The following is a 22,539-nucleotide window of genomic DNA, read 5'->3' on the forward strand; positions in this document are numbered from 1 at the left end:
ACCTTCACCAGATCAGAAACAGCTGAAGTAGCTTTAGAAGCAGCCAATTATCCTCAAGGGATAGCAAGGAAAGTTACTGACCTGCCTTTTCCCCACCTGCAGTTTGTAGGAACACAGTTTACCTGCTCTACCTCACCAGACTGAACTGGTGAGTGGAATTTAGTGGGAAGAATTTAGCAGCTGTGAGTATGATCCTACAGATCTCCTTTGGCAGCAGTGGATTTAACACCCAGGACATTTTTGCAGCAGGAACACTCTATAGGCACCTTCAGAGTGTGCAGAGGGCAGGCCCTCAATGGAGGGTAAGAACTCAGTGGAGTTCCTGAGGTAATGCAGGTGGGTGTTACATTATAAATGCAAGGAAATTCCTTGAGTCACATCCCTTGATTAGGTTCCTGATTCTGCAAATAAGGGGCTTAAGTTGGTGGTTAAACTGGTAATTAAAACTTTCCTCAGGTGTCAGGCACAAACACCTGGGCAGAGTTAAGAACATAACACAGAGAGCTTTTCACCACTAGCAGTAACCAGCTGGGATCCCAACCCTCACTTTGTGTCCCAACAGCCTCTCACCTCCTGAGTAGCAGCTCCTTATTTCAGCTCAAATTCTCTTGAAACACATCTGGAGTGTGAAGAAAAACCCAATACTATGTGCAACGTCACTGAACTACAGGTGCTATGGAAGCTGGAAAAAGAAACCCCCAGTCTTGGTGGGATAGAGCTGGTTACTCTGCTTTAATATTGGTGATATCAGTGTTAGAAATACATTCTAGAATTCTGCTTGCAGACTCCAATTTATTGCCTGAGTACTATTCTTAACATTAAAAAAGGTAGATGGAAGATACTTTAAAATCTGTAAACCCAGCCCCGAATTAAGGATAAATTATCTATTTACACTTGTAATTTAATTCAGTTCATCTTTTGTTTATTTATTACACAACTATTGTGTGAAATATTTTTCCTTATGTCCTCAGAATATAAACTGTCTCTGCAATATTCAACAAACTTCTGTAGTCACAGAATGCTTTTCTAGTGACTGTTCCATTTTATGTATCAGCTTTACATATGGCAGCCCCTGTTTCAGGGATCATTATCTCAGGCTAAAGTGAGTGATTCAGTCTTTCAGAGCTGGTGACAGAGGCTGGAGCTTAGAGCTTAACCAGACCACCACCTTTCTTTGAGATGAAGAAGCCCGCAGACTGCAAGACACCAGAGTCCTTTCCACGAGCTCTCACCAAACAGGGGCATTTGCAGAACGCACATTAGTTGTAGTCCCATTATTAGTTTGATTCTTTGATGTTTGGTCCATCATGATTCCATTGCTGTCTCCAAATCATTGCTGCTACTGCTGGCTGTGGAGCTGGAAGCCACAGAGTTGGCACTAGCCAGGATGAGCCTCTCTCTGTTTCCAAAAACTTCATTCACTGCAACACAAACAGGGAATTGCTTACACCTTACTGACCCAGAGGAAAGAGTACAGCAGGGACAGCCTGGTGAGCACCATGGAATGGAAATCCTAACCTGCTGTGGTTTCAGAGCTCTTCCCCTTACCAAGTACAGAGGTGAAGCTAAAGGTCAGAATAACTGCCTGCATATGATATTTCAATTACAAGTCCTGTTGTTTTTCCTCCAGAGCATCTAGAGAATTCCTCTGCATAATTCCTGTACCTAACTACTATAAAACTGATGAGGTCTGAAGAGCACATAATTAAGTTTAAATAACTGATTTCTGGTTTTAGTCTCTGGTTCCCAACAGGCTCTTAAAAGCCTTCTCCAAAAAAATCAAGCTGTTTAGTTACAGGTAGTTACAACTGATCAAAACCAGTCCTCATTTTTCCCGTAAGTACCCAAAAATGTGATATCAAATCACATCAGGAAAGAAACAAAACATAGGTATTATAACAAAAATGTCTTACACTTCAGCTGCAAGAAAATAAATAGTGTAAAGCTGTTCTCCAATTCAGAGAAGAACACCACGTTTTTTGAAGCTGAAAATTGACCACACATGCAGTCTTGGGAATATTTAAAAATACTAACCTATGGTCTTCTGTCAGAGTCGCAATACATTACTGAATACAAATACACCCTGCAAGAAGGGGAGAACCATCACAGTCAAAGAAATGAGGACATTACCTGCAGAGATCTTGCTTATATCCCAAACACGCAGCCCATCCCGCTCTCCTCCAAAGGCAAAGACAAACGGGAAGTCAGGGCAGCAAGCTGCACAGAACAGAACTCCCTGGCAGGGTGGGAGAAAGAGAATTTTTTTTTTAATCTTAAAATGAATTTGTCATCTGAAAACAGTTCCACCAAGCAAGTTTTAACAGATGCAATTAAGTTTCTGAAACTTCTTTTATAAAGACATAAAATGAAAGTCAAGAGCTGCTAATTATAAACAGTCAAGCACATCTTTGTCTTGAATGTAGCAGATGCAAGCTGGAGTACCCATAGTTCTACTCAGAACATTTTATCTGGAATTTGGGTCTGAAGCTTTGAAGCAGTCTGCCAATTCCATGTGGAATATTGCACTGTGATGAGAATGATTTATCCAGAATATGTTACTATTTTCTTCCCTGTGAGACCTCAGGTAAAACAAGATTCAAACTAGAAAGAATAAGCAGACAGAGTTTATATATAAAACTAATTAGAATCAAGAAATAAATATTACTATACCATTTTCATATCCCTGGAATGGACTAAACTTGGTCTGTCTCCCAGGATATCCCAAATTTTCACGTATTTGTCAGCAGATGATGTCACAAGGCACCCTTTGATCTGACTGCTTAGTTGTAGCCCTGGAAGATGAAGAGCGCAGCAGTGTGAGAGCAAAAGGCAATCCCCATTTCCCAGAGATGAGGATACATTTTAAAGTGGTGATGTGCCTCGCCCACAAGGGACGAACAGAACACAAAAGGACACATAGGCAACTTACCTGACACCTCTTCATCATGAGCTTTCAGAGTAAACAGGGGCTTTTCAGCACGAGCATCCAGACAGTACACAAAGCCATCATCTGTGCTTGCCTAAGGAAACCACAGCATTCAAAAAACAGCCACAGTCACTCATCTGGGGGAAAAACTTCCAGTGAAGTAACACCCACCCTCTGGTTAACCCCTCTGATCTGAGGCAGACACTGCTTCTCCCTAGGACATGTTACACTGTTCTCAGGCCTGCACCCCAAGTCAGGCTCCACCCAGCTCATGCCTGAGCTATTCTATGAATCTCAGTTATGCTGCACGGATGACATGGGAGTCTTAACCCCATGCAAATTTCTTAAAGCACATTTTGAAAAGAGTTGCCCCACTAAGTTTGACCCTCAGGTCAGGCAATGAAATGCAGAATCTTCAGACTCTTGACTGTCACAGCTCAAAGCTTTTGGAGCCAGCAGTGGGTGCACAGTAGTCCTCTGCAAAACTAAATGTGATTACACCTGGAGAGATGCACATCATAAACCCAACAGAGCTGAGCAGCTGCTTCTGTTCAATGTATACACAAAGCAAGAGAGAACTAGACAGCCATTGAGATAACAGGGAAGATTTTTTTTTTAAATTCTGTTGCAAAGTTTTATTATTAAAACTCAACAATACCAAGATATTTACCCTTTATACTCTAGGTGGCTATTGGTCTCTTCTCCCAGGTAATAAGCAACAAAACAGAAATGGCCTCAAGTTACATCAGGTGTGGTTTAGATTGGACATCAGCAAAAATGTCTTTACTAAAATGGTTGTCAAACACTGGAATAGGCTGTCCAGGGAAGTGGTGGAATCATCACCCCTGGAGGTATTTAAAAGCCATGTCGATGAGGCACTTATGGACATGGTTTAGTGGTGGACTTGGCAGTGCTGGCTTAACATTAAAACTCGATCTCAGAGGACCTTTCCAACCTGAAGGAGGGGATCACTCCATACCAGCCAGGAGGACAGTGCCCTCTAGCGCTGAAACACTGAATTAATATTCAGGATCTTCACTCCAATCGGCTATTTCTCAGGTGCAGTGGTTTCACGGCATGAAACAACAGCAACTGTGCAAAGGAAAATATATCCCAGCCACTGAACACTGCAACGACGTGACTAAGATTGCCACCTCTGGAGAGAAAAGCACCAGCATCAATAGCTTTTGTACTCTCACAGTGAGGATACCAAATAAGTAGCTGGTCTAGAGATACTTATTGAAAAAACTACCTAAGAACATCCTCCCCCAGACCGCATTTTTATAATGAATAGCACAAACCATCCAAATGTCCATCAGCTCCACTCTGATTCAGAAACATGAACACTAAATACAGGTTAAATGACATGGCTACAACCAACCAGAACAGAAAAGCCTTACTCACCAAGAAATGGCAAGGTGAAAAATGATTCCAAATCACTCTCTCAACCTGACCACTAAACCGCCACACTCGATGGCTGTCCTGGGGGTTTCTGCAGTCATACAGCACTGCTGATCTGGGGGAGGACAAAGGGACCGGAAATAAAATTATTTTAAAAAATCCAGGCAGAACATTTCATGACATAGCTTGCTTTCCCATAGACATCTACAGAAGCTCCATGTAAACTATAATTAAAAAATTAAATGGAAACAACTTCACTATTTATCTTCTAATTCAGTAACAGATTAAAATCTTGCAGATAAGCACAAGATTTTTCCATGTGCTTCAAAGTTTCACCTTGGTTACCAACAGCCACTCTACTGCAACTAAGCAGAGCTTGAATTTACTCAATACATAAGATACTTATCACATAGCAGACCATAATTATGCAAATATATAACTTAATTATGAACAGACTTCCGTAAAGTCAAGTAATGATGCACTAATTAGGAAATCATTTTGTCATACGTATGCGTACATTTTCAAATATGTTTAATAAAAAAAAATTCTAAAAATTCAACCATCTTAACAACAAATAGTTAGAGAAACACTACTCCACAAAGGAGGAAGACTGGATGGCAATTAGTGGGTCCTCTGGAATTCTTTACAGGCATGTGATCAGCTGAGTGGCTGCAGAATCTGTCCCAACTCAAAAGGCTCCTGGATGCAAATGCAAGGGAGGAGTGGTCATGTCATGTGTGAGGTAGGTTTCCAGTCTTTTACCAGGCATTTTACACACGACAGTTTCTTTAACAGTGATTTTCAGGCTATGAAGGCATCTCCCAGTGCTTACTGAATTGCCTGTGGTCCTGCAAGGCCTTGTAGGAAAAATCCACAAGAGCAGTTTGTTTGTGAATAGCACAGTGATTTAGAAGTGTCCATGGTACCAAAGGAGCAGCTAAAAAGGGATCAGCAGCTGGCCACTGCTCGGACTTAATGCTTCCTTTTATCGAAGGAAGTTGAGAGGGAGGGAAAAGAGAGAAGGAGCTTCCTAACAACAGCAAAAAGTTCTCCTCCAATATCTCAGCAGATGCAGCAAGAACACAACAGAAGCCAGAGAACTTGAAGGCTTGGCTAAAGATTGTAAGTCTATAAAATATTTTAACATGAGGACAAAGTCTTAAAAACAGAATAAAAAAATCAATGTAAGAAAATCATGGTGCTAAACAAAATTTAAAAGTTACCCCATTGAGATGGGAGAACAGAGACAGAGTTTTTTGGCTGGCAGGACTTAAAAGAACTGGCAGCTACAGAGTAGTCCAAGTGTGCAGACACAAACCATTTCCCAGCATCTCCAGGCTGCAATCACAGGAGACAGGCCATTACACTTTGGCTGTGCCTATAGAGGCTGGAGGGAGAGAACTGGGATTTTGAAGTCCCTTGTGCCTCCACCCTGGCCTTATTGGCTGGCAAAACCTGGGCAAATTTTCAAAGGAATAAACAGTGACACATTCCCAATGAAGAAAATGCCATAAGGCCAAATTAAGAAACAAATTTGGTTTGGAACAGGCAGACACCTGGCACAGAAAATGTCAGTCCAGATGGTTAAAGCATTTGTTATCCCTGAAAAAGAGGTAAGGAAAACTACATCCTGGCCATACGCAAACCTGGATTCCTTGATGGAAAAAAATAGCAGCATTATTCAAATTGGCACAGTTATAAAACAAAAGAAAGAAAACACAAGGCTGAATTGCATAGGAATCCCCTCTCCAGGTACAATATGTGAAACATTACCCTGACATACTTATCAAATGATCCAGAAACGAGGGTCTGAGTTTCAAACGGATGAAACTGCAATGTCTGCACCTAGATAATGGAAGATTTTATGTAACACACATATACAGGAACTTTCTTGGAACAAAGCACAACCATCCCAACTCCATGCCAGCACACAGTCCACCCCCAAAAAGCAAAAAAAAAATTAAGCTTATTGATACTCAGATTGCTCAAAAAACAGCACAAGAGATGCACATTACTTCAAAAACCCCCACCTAAAGAAAACAAGGTATTTTCCAATATATATTGATTGAACAGAACCCCACATCCCCCTTCTGCCCTAGATGTTAATTACAAAAGAAAAACAAAACAACAAAACAACCAACCAGAAAAAAAACCCCAAAAAACCAAAAAGACACCACCAACAACAAAAAACCAAAACAAAAAAACCCAAAAAACCCCCCCAAAAAAAACCCCAAAAACTGGAGGTAAAAGAATATCTGCTTCCAGTTTGGGGAAAAAAAGCAGATGTTAGCATAAAATGAAAATCAGGAGTTTGTCAAGGGCAGTGACTTTGTTAGCAGCAAAATAAGGTTACAGCTATTAATAACTAGCTTTCACATTTTAATTACTATGAGATTAATTCATTTCTGAAGTACCCATCACTATGGTGTTTTACCATCATTTATTTTAAACCCTTTCACCTAGAACAAACTGTAACTGACACTCATTGTTCCCTTAAGAATTACAGTTTGACCTATGTTCAGACATCTATTTTTGTAGCTTATACCAGCACTATTATATTCCCCACCATTAGGTCAATTCACAAGAGATATTTTAAAACTTACAAATCTTTATTAAATTTCCAAAAGGTAAGTAACATTTTTAAAAGCAAATACAGTGCTGTGAGCAAAAGCAACTAATTCATAAATTTAACAATTCTGCACAAATGTTAGAAAATTAGAGAATTGTTGTTCTGTAGCAAATGAAAAACTGCAGTTACATTTTTCTCTGTATTCTACAGCGGAAAAAACACAGCAATTATTCCATACCTTGTCTGTATGCAGTGTCAGGCTGGCTGCTGGCTTACCCACAGCCATGTCCCACAAAATCACTGTGTTGTCAGCAGAGGCACTTGCTAAAACATTCCTGATAATGGATCAAAAAATCAGTGTTAAAACTCTTTACACAGACACAAACAAATAATGGTAAAAATCCAGAATACACACAGAGCCCAATTCTGAGAACAAGTACACTGCTGTCTATAGATTATTCCTCTCAAGCCTAAAGGATAACTCCCTGAAGGTAATTAAGTTATAAGTAAAAATTATAAATAGGCTATATTACATTACGTTCGTAGAACACTTATAACAATGACAGTTCTGCTTCTATTTCCCCTGACATTACCTGCAACACCATTTACTCAGATTTCTCAAACAAAAAAAGTAATAAGGGCTCTAAAGCACATTTTCCTTTGACATTGAATAGCATTTTTAAACATTACTTATGCTACATCATTCTGTTTGCATATGCATGCAACCATGAGCCTGACAAACGTGTTTGTGAAATACTTTGCTCTCTAATATCTGTTTATACACCCACTGAAGACATAACACTATACCCTTGTAGACTGCTGAAAGTAACCACTAAAATTTCAGTTACAGACCCCACATTTCAACTTAAATTTGGCCAATTGTGTTAAGAGCAACAAAAACAGCTTAAAAGTTTGATCAGAAAAAACAAATCAAAACACTCCCAAATCCCTGTCACATGCTCACTACAACTTCTTTAACTGCTTCATTGCTCTTAAAATTAGATTTATTACCTCAACATGTTGTTTCTGATTGAAACTGTTCCCTCTCCCCTTTTTATATTAACCAAGTGTTTCTGATTGAAAGAGTTAACATTCTCCTGGAAATGCTGTTTTCCCAAGCAATGTTACAAGGGAAAGTTAAGAAAATGCATAGTGAAGGCTGTATAAGAACATTTTACAGTAACACCACCATGACCTACAGGCAGAAAGTTATTTGTAGAGAGCTGTCACAACATGCCTTGCTTAAAAGAAAGAAACAACAATAAAACATTTTTTATATTAGCTGCTTCAAGGAGTTCCTTGTTTTGTCCATAAGCTGCCCACTTCAGGGCTGGTTTTATTTCCTGAAAGACCTACCAGTATAAATTAATTTGTAACTCAGCACATTACAAAATTATGCATTTCAGACTTAACTAATGAAGCCATAATATTTTTAATCCTTGTCTATATTACCACCAGACCATTCCTAGATACACGAAAGCGCCTCTTCTGTAAGAGTGATGGACTAACCATTGTCACACTGGACATATGTGTGTAATTTAAGAATAACAGACTGTAAATTAAGAGTGCAGTCTATATACATTTACTGAGGTCTATGTGGGTGTTTTCTTCATCAGTATCTAGATAAGAAAGCAGTATAAGTGATGGCTCACACCTGCTCATCAGAATGTGCAGAGTTGTCTGTGTACATCTTCAAACACAGAGGCATTTATGACAGCAGAAAAATAAAATTAAAAAAAAAAAATCAGGCTGTGTCTGACTGAAGCAGTTTCAAGACCCCTGCTGAGGATCCTCTGACAGAAGAACTGTTAACAACCACCTAAGTGATAAAAAGCCAGCAGCATCTTTACTTCAGTCAGCATATTGTCCTTGACCTCTGCCCCAACATGAGCCAGCTTTGTGTTGTTTCAATAGCAGCACTTTATTTCAGGTTCATTCAGGCAACAGGGAATTTTCTCTGCCTAGAGGCCAGAGACATTTCTATAACTGAGCTATTAGGGCTTTTACACTCTCTTTCCTGTTCACAGCTTTGGGGCAGAAGCCAGAAGGGGAAAAAAAAAAAACCAAAACAGAATAGCAAGGACTTTCTTCTATACATCTACTTGTCTCTGTTGAAATGGTGGTTTAGGCCACTGGCAAGTCAGCATAGTTCAGGGCAGCCCTTCTTCTTCAGTTTGAACAAGTGAAATGTAGACAATTTATCAAATGGCTCACAGCCACCTTTGTCCTGCCTTCATCTGGACAACCTGCAAATCAAAAGTGATCTGCAGCAGTATAAAAGTATTTAAAAAAAAATTAAAAATCAAGAGCTCTAGTTAAAAAAGGAAAAATATAGGAGTGTATTTTTAAGAACTCATCCATTTCAGCAGTGCTTTCAAGTTTCTGGATTTTGTGTGAAAACTGTATGCCTAATTAAGACTGCAATTTTCTAACACCCATTGTTATTTAAGTATTCTTTTACCTGCTTTGTTTATTCCATGAAAGATCAAGCACAGCATCAGTATGTCCTTCCACTGTCCCTTCTGAAGATAAACTCTGTGTACACACACGACATAAACAGAAAATTACAGCTTCAATGCAAATCAAGCATTACTCCACATTAGTATGAATTCCCTAAAGCCTTCACAAACAACTTCACATTAAATTACTCTCACTTGCTGCAATACAGCTTTTGAGAGAACTGTCTCTGCACCACCTGCACCCTGCCTCCTACCCCAGATCGCAGATTGCTCCAGCTGCTGGGATTACAGAACTGGTTATTCCCTTCAGGCTAGTAAAAGAAACCTCATTATTTCTAGCTAATGTGCAACTTCTTCAGCTTCCTCCTAAACACTCCTGGCAGTGTCCTCTCTCTCCTCCCAATTAACTGAGCTTTGGGTCCTTGTAACTGCCAGTTCCTGCAACTTCCAATTTTTAATACTTAAGATTCAAAGTTTACTGGGACATAACCCCATTCCCGTTCTGCTCTTAATTCCAGGCTTTAGTTATTTAGAGAACAATTAGCATTTCAAATATTGTAAGGGGGGCAAAAGAAGGTATTATCCCTGCTCTAAATTTCCTCAATACAACCAGGTATACCATTTTGCAACACTTACTTTCTTTCCTTTCTTTTTCTTCTTTTTCTCTTTCTTGCCTCCAAGAGAAAAGACTGGTTCCAAAGATTCTACTACATCAAGGTCCCAAATGTCAATGACTGGGGTCATGTTACCCACTGCAACATAATTTCCTATAGACAAAAAACCAAATGCAACCACATTTATTTAGTTATGAAACAGTGTATTTGGCAATCCAGCTGTTCCTTATTTCTTTGGTTAAGTAAAACTTAATCTTCTATTTGAACATATTTATCTTTATAACTGGCAAGGAACAATTTAAAAATATCAGCTTACAGTAGATGTTGCCAGAAAAAAATTTACTTCCTCTCCTTCCCCTTCAGTACAACTAACTGTTCAAACAAGCTGTATGAAGTTGCATGTTTTGTTAGTCTTTGAAAGAAAAAACAAATCACATCCCCTGTACTATGGAAGAAAAAAAAATCTGAGAGACAGGAAAAATGTTATAAAATATATAAAAACATATACAAAATATATTAAAAAAATATATAAATATATAAAAATTTTGCTGTGGTTTAAATTGAATTAATTGCATTGGACATAGAGATTGAACAAAAGCAACCTTTCATTTGCAAACAGAAAATAAAGATTTTAGAGACTGCTCTGGTCTGCTGACAATAACTTAATTGTTTGTAATAAAATCAGTATTTTAGTAAATTCATTTGTTACAGCAGCATCACTATGATAACTGTATCAGCAAGCAAAAATACCTGACATTGACATCTTGGTTATCTCAAGTCAGTATTATCTTGATATTACATTGATTTCATTTCTTTGTACTGCAGGAAGAAATTATTTAGTGGCAACACTACATTTACATGCTTTTCAAGCAAAAATTCTTTAACTGGACACTGAGAGTATCCTTTGTAATTTACCTGTTGATTCATCTGGACTAGGATCAAAATTCAACCACTCCAGACTCAGAGGGTAAGCAGGCAAGATAATGTCATGATGTACATAAAATGAGTCCTCTTCATGATTATAAACTGAAAAATAATTAAAGTTATGCAAGACATCAGTGAAGAGGGAAAGCAAACAACATGAACAGATCACTTCTACAAAAGGCAGTTGTGGCAAAAAAAATTCTCAAAGAAATGTAGAAGGTAAATTCACAGAGACTTCAGAGTTTTACTATAGAGGCCAGACCCTCTACAAATGTTGTACCTCACAGAATTACATAAAATAAACACTCTCCTGTGTATTTTAGATAAAGAAGTGACAAGTTCAGTCAAGGTTCGATACTTTTACTTTGTTTGTAAGATCTCTTCATAATATACGCTCCATATCCAGCACTTCCTACCTTTGGATACATTCATTTTACAGGATTAGCAATTTAAAAAAAATTATTCCAGATGAAGTTGAAAGGGAAATGAAGGTAGAAAGACAAACCAGAGGAAGGTAAAGAAGTCAGAAGGAGTTACCTTTATCAGATGGTAACTGAGATACAGGAAAAGTTTCGGTAAAGCAGCCGTATACTAAACACAAATTCCCTGTAGCCAGCTATTTTTCTCCTTACAATAAAATAACTTACCAATTGGACAGCAAAGAAAACCCAGTAATTATTTTAATAACATCTTATCACACACAGAGAATCACAGTGCCACTTTTAAGTGCATGTGACAGATGTTCAGATACTAACTAAAGTGTCCAGTTACCTAAGTTATTTTAGTAGTCAACTAAGACAAGGTTACCTAATTTTAGAAACTGCAGAAGCCTTTGCTATTGTTTTTAAGTTTATATTGGGTATAAATTTACAGTTAATATAATTTGTAAGCACCTCCAGGCACAGAAAATGCCACATGCTGGTATCTGAAGAGAAGCTCTCACACATTTTGGTCATGTGGGTTGCTTAAAATGAAATACTTTGCCTACAGAAACATGGACCACAGCACAAGTAGCCAGAAACATTCCCAAGAAGAACCACAGTAAGCAAAGATGATGATTTCAGCATGTTCAGTAGTATTCATGGCTACAACAGAAAAATCTTTTACACAGCAAAATTAAACCTATTTCTAGAACAAGCACTATTCAGGCCCTATTAAGGATTATCTCCTCTAAACCATGATGGTGCTGGTTCTTCTAATCCTAGCAGTGGAAAGCCCACTTAAAGAAGTAAGGAAAAATCTAAAGATAAACTGAAGATAAACAAAACAAAACAAAAAAACCACTAGAGGATACTTGCAGGACATGGAAAATTAGACTGGAATGAAGAGTATAAAAATGCCATAAAATTTTCTAAAAATTTTAAGAAATGAAGTAAGGAAAGGAATGGCTATACAGCCTGAAAGAGGCAAGCTATCCTCTAAATAACAATAACTCCACAGGAAACACTCTAGCCCTAAAAAGTAGCTCAAGCACCATGACATGGAAAAAGACAAAACACAAGACAGAAGGGGAGAAAAATCCTTCCCAAAACCAACCCACTGCCTCTTCAACACAGTCACATGGCACATGCTAGGCAAGACATTCCCTCTGTTCACTGTAAAGAACAAATTCTGTTTTACTCACCATGGACCTCCAAACTACAGCAGTCTTTATCAACTCTGCCACAAAGGACAAGATTGTCACTGGGTTTAATCAAAAAGTCCTCCTGTTCATATTGCTCCTAAATAGCAAAAAGGAGAGGACAAGAGCAATTAAGCAAAGCACATAAAAGCATGAAACTACACATGTTCAAAAGCTGGAATCAGCAATTTTGACCCACAACTGAAAATATTCAAAATCAAACACCCTAATGTCCACCCACCTAAAACCATGTTATGGTGCTACACAGAGAAAAGCAACAACCAGACTTGATCCCGGGGATAGTGAACAGTCATTAAATTAGATTGATGGACTTCTCTGTGAACCTAGGTGGGTTTGTAGAGGTGTTTAATTATCAAATATGAAACCATAATTCAAGGCTATCCTGATGCAGCTGATTACTGAAAAGAAAATCACCACCAGGAGTCCACAAACAAAGGTGATTTCCTTTGTTCTCCTATGTCTTGACCACTTACATAACATAAGAGCATTTTACCCAATAACAGTGCTGCAGATGCTCCTCACATCCAGGAAATAATTCCACTGTCTACTTCCTGGAAAATATTTCCCAAAAAGTACTGCCTACAGCACTACCAGGCATTCAGCTGTACCAGAAGAGATGTAACCTCTCATCTGATTTTCATTGTTACTGAGGAATGGAAGGAATTTGGGAATTATTGTTGTGAAAAATTAAGAGCTGTACAGAAGTGAATAATATTTCACAGAGTACCATCCTTCCTATCTTCAACACATACAAGACTTTTTGGACTTCTCATTGCAAGCTTTTAATTCACTTCAAGCATACTTCAGTATTTGAATTCTATCAAGTCTTGCAATCATTTGAATCAACTTAAGGTTACATACTACTTAGTCTTCAACAGTTCTAGCAGTAAATACCAAATGACAACAGAAAATGCACACTGAAGAACTTACAAGATTTGGGAAAGAACTTGAGCATAGGAAGAAGAGCTTGAGAAAAAGGTGTTCATTTTTTGTATATCTACAAACCCAGCTTCTGCAAAGATGTGCCCCACCAGATAGTGGAAACTAATACAGGCATAAGCAGCCAATGGGAAAGTATTATTTATATTTTCATATATATATATATACAGAACATTGATATATATAAACATCAGATACATTGCCTGAGTCCACCTCAGCCTGACTTCTTACACAAACTGGTGGAATGTGCAAGAGTCCTGTAATCTGTGAAATTTTCTAATTTTGGCCACTAGTGGCATGAGACTTGTTATTTCAAGTATTTTCTGTGTCCTACTAGGCAGGTGAAAAACCACTCCATGCACAGAAGTACATGGTTTAAATAAGGAGTCAGTTCACCTTAACCTCCTACTTAAATGCAAAAGAAAGAAGTGACTGTACAAAACAACTTTAAAAGAGCACCATTCAATCAAAAAATGGGCACACCTTTAAAAAAGGACTGCAAGCTCCTACATGCCCCAAGGCAGAGTAGAAAATTTAACTAATTTTGAACATTATGCTGGTTAAGATATTTAACATTCTTTAAGTACTCACAGTGGTTTTCAGAGTGATGTAAGGATCATTTTCATTGCTCCCATATACTGCCAGAGTAGCCAAAGAGTCTCCAAGTTTTAAATCACCTAAATGGGAATTCCAGAACACTTTTTATATATGTCTGTAACAGGTAGTTAGAAACTCCTGTACCAATACCTATATTACCTATACAGCAAAATATCAGGAGTGGGCTAAATGACCTTCCAAGTTCCAGAATAAGTACCTTGGTAAGATAAACTGCTTAGTGCTTCCAGGAACTTCTGCTGCTATGCTCCAGCACTACAGCAGCCAGAATGACAACTTTCCAACATGCTCTTGGTCCTAGTGTCAGCGAGGGCAACACTGAACTGTTCCCCTCACTAAATGACTTCCCAAGATGCAACAAGCAAATCATTAAAACTGTGAATTTCCAGCATCTGAAACTTAACAAAGTGTAACTTTAGGATATAAAAGTCTTAAGTACAACAATAAGTGGAAAGGTTCTTCACTTACACTGCACATCTGACACACATTTTTCTTACCCGTGTATCCCTCTTCATCGTAATTGTCCAAATCATATTCATCCAGTTCATGATCAGACATCTCTTCATTGTTTTGGGAAGACTTAGTGCTGCTGCCAGGCAAGGGTGCATTCGTGTCACCTGCTGTCTGGCCTTCATCACTGCCACCAGCACCATCCCTGTGGAAAAATACACAGCCCTGAGAAACTGTGGCAGACACATCAAACACTTCCAGGGGCCTGCTGGAGAGATTTCAGCACACAGTCCCAGCTGTTCACATGGCTTTCACATCTTTACGCCAGCAATTTTGAAATCCATTCACTCCTTCTAGAGCCTTTCCTAAAATAAAAGGCATCTATAATTCTCAGGCTTTCAGAGAAAGCTTTTCCTTGAAAGTTTTCATGACAAAATGTGGCAAACTGTGTTTCCAAGTCCCTTTCTCTTACTCGTTTTTTGTGGATACTATACTCTCAACCTCACTTCTGTACATTCACATGTGTCCATGTCATGCCTTCCTTTCTTTTCTGACTCAGAGGCACGGTCATGTATGAGAATTCTCACATTTCAAGCTTTTTAAGACCTAATTTCTTCATACTTCCCATACTTAAGCAAAGTAAAAATAACATAGAATTCATTAGGTAAAGTCACACTGTAGATTCTTTTTATGGTGTAAACTATGCAACATCTAGAAAATTCAGAACTTTGTGGGATCAATTCTGCAGGCAAGGAATTCAGAAGAAGGAAATGCACTCTAAACACTGGCTGAGAAGTTGAGAGACACCCAAGGTGTCCCAGTGGAGCATGCTCCAAAGAAACTCATCCCTGCTCAACACACTGTATTTCTGTCCTTCTGCATGCAAAATTCCCAAGCAACAATGAACTGAGGTGGTTCTCAGATACAATTTCCAAACTAAATATCAGAAATTTAATTTTACCAATTTGTTCAGTAAAATAAACACTTCACATTAACAACATAATTAGAGACAAATAACAAGATAATTAAATAACTAAATCCAAGTTTGATTTGTGATCTTTGCACAGGGAAAAAAGTGAGGTGTTGCAACAAATTCTACAAAGTACAACAAATTATAAATATATCAGCTGTTTCAGATGGTCTTCAAACTTCCATCCTGAAGTTGTACAGAATGCATAAAAAACAGCACCTCAAATCTTTCCATGCTTTTGAAATTGCAAGAGAAAGGAAATCACTCAGAAAACTGAAAGTTTACACACAGAAAAGGGAAACAAGAAACCCCACAGAAAACAGAAACATGAATCAGTTAAGAAATTAACATTACGTGAGAATCTTCCAAATGTTTTAAGATTATTCTGAAACATTAAATACCAAAACCAGAAAAAACAGAATAAAATACATCCTGGGATGATACACCTGCTTACCAATACAGCCAGCTGAAACGGGATGGATAATATTCATCCAACTATAAAAACTTTTTCTGCTGCCTGTTGCATCTGTTCAGCAGCACACACTGTGGCACAACCACACACCCCACACAGCTGAAACACACAGAAGCCTAAATCTATCAACAGATCTAACAGAAGAAGACCAGAAAATGTATTAAGACATCAATCCTCCATTTTTTCTAGACAAAAAAGAGACACTTCTTTCTTCTCTTCTATCGATTATGTTTCCTGAATACATCACTTCTGTCATTATTTTTGTAAATACGTTTTCCTTAAAAGCAGAGCGACAAAACACAACTACACAACTACAAGCTCTCAGTGCTGAGGGGAGAGCTGTGGTGTCTCAGTTACACTGTGAATCATACAGTCCTGAGTGATGTTTTGCCTTTTTTACCGAAGCGTGAGTACCCCGTCACTCTGATCTCTACCATGCCCAACAGACCTGTCTCACCCTTGGCACCACTTTTCCCCAGTCAGTCCGGGACTCCCGTCCCGGTTTGTTCAAAGCAGAATTACAAACCCAGTGCCGTAATTCTCTCAGCAGGGACCAGGAGCTCCAGGGAGCGCCAGGCCCGCAAGGCCCGTCCAGCCTGATCGCCCGCAGTGGCAGCTGAGGAACCACCCGGGATCGCAGCCGCTGCTCCCGCCCACGACGGCAGCACGACCTACTCCATCCGATGTTCCTCCGCTCGCCCTCGGACCGCCGGCCCTCCCGGCCGCCAGGCTGCCTTGGCATGGTGTCTCCAGGAGGAATTCGTGCTGGCTGCTGCCGCTCTCCGGGCGGGCCCCGCACCCCCGGGCCGCCCTCCCCGGCTCTCCGTGCCCGCCGGGCTGCAGAGCCCGGCAGTGGCGGCGAGTCCCTCCCGCTGCCCCGGCTCACCCCAGCCTGTCCTGCGCCTCCTCGATGAGACCCTTCAGCTCCTCCTCGCTGAGCTGCACCTGCGGGGCGGACACAGAGGGGTGAGGGCGGCGGCGGGGGCGGGCGGGGGTCCCTCAGCGCGGTCCCAGCCCCAGCCCCACCTTGTCGGGCGTCTCCTTGGCCACGCCGCGCCGCACCCAGGCGGCGCAGGGCACCGGGCAGCTCATGGCGGCACCGCCACGGCCACACGTGCGAGCGGCCGGCGCGCCCCAGTGACGTCACGAGAGAGGGGCCGCCTGCGACGGGGCGGAAAGGGGGAGGAGACTGCGGCGTGACGTCATCACGCGCGGCGGGGCGGGGCCGCCGCCAGGGGGGTGGGCGTGCTCCGAGGGGCGGGGCCACGGGCGGCGCGGGCGGGGCCACGGGCGGCGCGGGCGGGGCCACGGGCGGCGCGGGCGGGGCCACGGGCGGCGCGGGCGGGGCCACGGGCGGCGCGGGCGGGGCCACGGGCGGCGCGGGCGGGGCCACGGGCGGCGCGGGCGGGGCCACGGGCGGCGCGGGCGGGGCCACGGGCGGCGCGGGCGGGGCCACGGGCGGCGCGGGCGGGGCCACGGGCGGCGCGGGCGGGGCCACGGGCGGCGCGGGCGGGGCCACGGGCGGCGCGGGCGGGGCCGTGGGCGCTGGGACTGCTCCGTCTCGGGGGTTTGTGCGCAATCCCGGGATGAATTAATGGAATAAACCCTCTGAGATCACCGAGCCCAACATTCAAGTACTCCGCTCCCCACACTGGGTCACGCGCTGGGAGAGACCTGCCCTTCCACTGACACATCCCGGCGGTAATCCACCCACATGAGAAGTTTAGAAAGGCCCTTTTTTGTTACTGGTCCCTGCATTTTATCCAAAGAAAACAACCAGTGGACAGAGTCAATGGCAACAGGGAGGTGCAGGGAGTTGTGAGGGTCTCCACAGGAGCAGCTGCTTTGTGCCCTCGTACACGAGCTAACTCATTAAATCCGAGGAAATGGATTAAATGCCAGCTGCAATGTACAGGAAGGTACTCTCTTACCAACATGCAGAAATCACCTCTGTTCCCATCACTGGAATCTTAATTCAGCACAAAGTACAGGGATGGGAAGCTGAGGAAGGGGAAGAAGCATTTTATCAGCTTGGCAGATTAAATGGCCTCGTTATTCCATCCACACCACTGTGGCATTTTCATTATTTTTTATCCTGATTCTTCTCTGGTTCTCTGGCGTGAGAGAGAAATAAAAATCTACAAAATATTACTACCACTTCACTTCCCCCTTCATTTCACCAATATGCTGTGTTTTGTCTTAATGCAGACATAAACATACCAAGGCAGAAGTTGGATCCTTCTGTGGCATGGACATCCTCATCCTACCTGCAGTGCTGCATTTTGGCATGCTGTGCTGTATTTGCTTTGCTGCCCATCTTTTAACAATGCTCAAGAAATCCCTCTTGTCCTCCCGTGCATAAATCAGCCACAGTTTGACCTTCAGCCTTCCTCCAGATTCCAAGGGAAGTTTTGTGAAAGTGGCTGCTATTCTCAAAGGACAGGCAGAGGGGAGTGTTAGGCAGCCAAGAGGAAGAAAGCCAAGTTAGTTTCCAGGGGCTGTGGTCCCTGGATATTGGGGTGGTTTGGTTTTTTTGTTAGATGTATACATTTACAGTGTGGAGGTTTGCAGAACAAAGTGGAGCCAGGATTGTTTTCACTGAGCCGTACTCGGGGGGTGGGGGGCACACAAGCTCTGCCTTCTGTTTCACCGGGTACATAATCACAAGATAGCAGAGCACTGTGGGGAAGCTCAACAGCAGAAGTACCAAAGAAAAGACAGCTGGAAAAGGAGGAAGCAAGGAAGGAAAATAAGTAGCAATTGTGCACGATGGAGATTATAGCTTAGAGAACTGTAGTTAGTGGTAATGATTTTTCTTCTGAGACCCAGTCCATAAATGCTGGGTGATTCCAATACCTTACCTCTCTCTGTAATACACTTGCTGGGAATGTGCTGACAGGCTATCCTGTTAAATTTATCAGTGTTCCATAGTGCCTTGATAATCACAGAAATGTGTCTGAAAGCGGGGTGCCGCAGGCAGGAACCTCCCTGCAGACGGGAGCCACACACCCACAACAAGGAATCCCCCAGGATGACTTATGGGACATAACACACCAATAAAAAATGGTCTTCTTGGTATCAATGTCCAAAGATGGCTCAGCCACAGAGATGGGAAGATTAGCAAATAAAGCAGATGTTAATTTCTTCATTTGGATGGAATTTACCACCATTGGAGGAATTTTGGGATGAGCCCAAAGAGCTGAATGAGGCTGTGCAGCTGATAGAAGTCTCTGAATCTTTGCTAGATGCAAAAAAATAGCCATGAGGAAAGGTATGTGTAACAGGAGACAAGGACTCAAATGGCTGTCCCAGAAGGGTGTGAGGACCAAGCTCAGATCCTGTGGAAATAAAAGAATTGTCATCAGACATTTTCATGACACAGCCTGTTCTGGACTGGCCTTGGCCTTTTCCTAAAAATAATCTCCTGAAAGGATTCAGCTCCACTCCCCTGGCCCCAGTCAGAGGTCAGACACAGCAGGGCCTGAATCTCTTAGACCCATTTCTTAACCTCTGATGAAGAGAGCTGAGATTCTTTTCATCCCCATGAACATCCATAAAGGAAGGGAAGATTTGACAATAGCAATTTTCATTTTCAGTTTAGTCTCTGATTCTGGTGTCAGAAACTTCTGCCTGTCTGAAGTGAAAAGCACTAAAACATTGTTCCTGTTTCTGGATCTCTATTTGACCTATCCCTACTGCTTGTCACCTGAGGATGCAAGTGTTGGATAAAAGCAAACTTCTGCTCTGGAGTGGATATACCAGGTAAAGAAAGGGGATCAGTGGGAAAAAAAATCGATGACTCCTTGAAAGGGAAGGTTCAGCTTCATTTTAAGGGACATGTCAGGGTGCCCAGAGAACACCCAGAGTATTCTTCTTCACATGAACTCAGCTGGAAGAGAGGAGAGCTGGCTGATGAAGTGATGTTGAAGTAGTTGGTTCCAGCAGGCTCTCCAATAACTACTGGAAAACCTAAAGAGCTTTAGTGTCCAACGCTCTGCAGAGACCTTGATATACCTTGAGTCATGAAAAACTCTCAGAGACACTATAAACATCTCTAGTATGACAGCTGAAAGGTATTACAAGGCCAGGAAAAGATTCATTGTGCAAATCCTACAGGCTGTAGGCAAGAAAACAAAAGGGATTTTGTGTTTCAGAAGTATGCTGTAGGTTTACAGCTGTGGTTAAGCTGACCTCTTCAGATTAAGAAAAGGGAAAGCGATCAATACACTGGCATCTCAGATTAATTTTTTCTCTTTCATCAAATGATCTGCAAAATACCAGTGTTGCAGTCCTGGGGATGTAAACAGCTAAAAGCAGTTACATAATCAAGAAATCCTCTAACTTAGGAAAAGGAGTTCTTAACAGTGACTTTGAAACACCAGTGCCAGCCATCTAAGTCCTCAAGGTTACCTTTTGATTTTCTGTTCGCATTCCCTGTGTGTTTCTGTGAAACACAGGGCACAAATAGTGGCAGGAAACCAAAGAACTATCAGCTCTCAGTAGGGCAGCATCCCGTCAAGGGAGATGACATGCCCTGTTTGCACACTGCTGCATAGCCCGGGGGAAGAACTCTTGAACTGATAGCTAGGCAGAAAGTTAAATTTCCAGGTAGTTAAAACAAGGCTGCTTTGGTTTTCTTTCATCCAGGATCCCCTTAAGGAGTTCTCTGGGAGAGCACAAACCTCCTCACTTTGAAAGATAAAACATCTTTGTGCTAAGGCTTATTCTTACAGATCTTACTTATTGCTTTTGGTAGTCTTTGTTTAACTTTATGGAATAAATGAGATCTTTTAGCTTCATCTAATAAGTGTGATCTCAGTATGAACCAGATATGTGTGAAAGACACTAAAACCTCACTGGGACACAGGAACTGCATTATCAGAGATGTGAGTTTATGGAGCAGCTGCTTCCCCAAAATGTGTGCTGGAGAGTTGGGGAATGAGAATCCCATCATCCCTGCAACGATCGCTGTCAGCTGGACACCTCAAAATGCCCCAGGACTTGCACCTCTCCACCATCATGGGCACAATGGGACATCAGGGCCAGTGTTTGTCTCAGAGGTGTCACATCTTGATTTCCTCCGTGTCTAAGTGCGTTGCTCAGTGCTTCTTACACAAGCCACTGGCTTGCAGAGCCGAGGGACTAACAAGCTCCTAGGAAGGTAGCCAGGCTGCAGGGTTGTGCTGGGAATGGTGGCTTCCCAGCCTGTAAGGATGTGAGCACAGGTTCTCAGACATCCTCTGCTTTGCAGTTTTACATATTCTTAGCAAAGCTTAGTGACAACCAGCCCACATGCTTACTCTGGAATGTTTTCCATGGACAAAATAAAAGCAACTGAAGAAATATTCATTAAAATATAAGGCTCTGTCAACATAGAAAAAATTAGCTCATACCATGGCATAACTAGAAATGTATCTGTTTAAATGATAATGCAGATTTAGAAAAAAAATATTTCTGAGCGGTTTAAATGTTACTTCTACGTAGTCAAACTGAGAAACACAATGACCTTTATGTTATACACATGCTTCTGCTGCTGATTCCATCAACAGATCTACATCAAGCACTTCTAACAGTACTTTAGCCTCAGGACAAAACCTGGGCTCCTCTAGGTGAGTTCTGCTTTGTAGCAGAGTGGGTTTAGACATCACTGTCTATTTCTACCCTGTGGAAGAGAAAACACTGCAGTGGGCAAGACTGTCCTAAACCTTAATTAGCTCAGTGAACATGTGCCACAGCCTTCAGTCTCTACAGAAAACCTCAAGAGCACAAATGTTAACGGAATGTAGAAAAAACATGGATAAGTTTACAGAGAACCCAGGAGAATGATGTGAACATTTCTGGCTGAACTTCACTATTTTTCTCAGTGAAGTGTTAACTCAAATGCCCAGAAAGAACGGTTTTATATTGTTTCAGTATCCACAGCTGGGAAAGGAAGACAAATCATTCCAGTTTGCTACATGTGAAGGCTTGCTTTGTTTTCTTCCAGATACTGGGGAGGCAGGCAAGTGGGGGCTACATCTCCTGCAGAATTTGGACAACTGCAAGGTTCCCTATGAGCTGCTTTCCAAAGTCTGGTCCTGGACAGCTGTATTTGCAAAACCTAAAGGCACTTGAGAGAGCCACCACTGTTCTGGGCAGTCACCCAGCCTGGTGTGAGTGGTGTCTCACTCCCACAGTTTATGTACAAGACATGAAAGGATGTCACCCTCTTTTGCCTCTTGAACCGACTGTTCCTTAATAATCTGGAGAAAGATTCTAATTACAAAGAAAGAACTTGGCTCCAAATCCACTAAAACATACAAGACAGAATACACCGCAAATTAATGTAAGGAGTAAAAAAGTAAGAAAATAATGCTAAAAATATTTTTAAAACCCGATTTTCACACTCATGACAAGGTTAATCAAGTCCCTCTGTTTATACCTGATTTCCCTTTGAGATACCCATTTCCAACTTATTTCCAACACACTTGCAGTAATGCTATATAATGGAGCAAGTTTCCAACCTTTTGGATCTTCCTGCATCCAAAACTCTCTGGCTATGACACACTTGCAGATGCT

General features: G+C 41.5%; 1 protein-coding gene across 1 annotated transcript; it reads right to left on the reverse strand.

Moving 5' to 3' along the window:
- Positions 1 to 1,060: 1,060 nt before the first annotated feature.
- On the reverse strand, positions 1,061 to 17,106 carry PWP1 (PWP1 homolog, endonuclein). The gene is made up of 15 exons (XM_033057866.2): positions 17,008 to 17,106; positions 16,868 to 16,926; positions 14,587 to 14,744; positions 14,066 to 14,151; positions 12,518 to 12,614; positions 10,885 to 10,995; positions 9,992 to 10,122; positions 9,358 to 9,431; positions 7,135 to 7,231; positions 6,111 to 6,172; positions 4,331 to 4,442; positions 2,930 to 3,020; positions 2,671 to 2,792; positions 2,131 to 2,236; positions 1,061 to 1,421 (listed from the first exon to the last, which is right to left on the reverse strand). The coding sequence occupies exons 1-15, from the start codon at positions 17,071 to 17,073 to the stop codon at positions 1,306 to 1,308; spliced, it is 1,488 nt and encodes a 495-aa protein (XP_032913757.1). The 5' UTR covers positions 17,074 to 17,106; the 3' UTR covers positions 1,061 to 1,305.
- Positions 17,107 to 22,539: the final 5,433 nt, after the last annotated feature.

Source organism: Catharus ustulatus, chromosome 4 (genome assembly GCF_009819885.2).
Source record: "Catharus ustulatus isolate bCatUst1 chromosome 4, bCatUst1.pri.v2, whole genome shotgun sequence".
Lineage (NCBI taxonomy): Eukaryota > Metazoa > Chordata > Aves > Passeriformes > Turdidae > Catharus > Catharus ustulatus.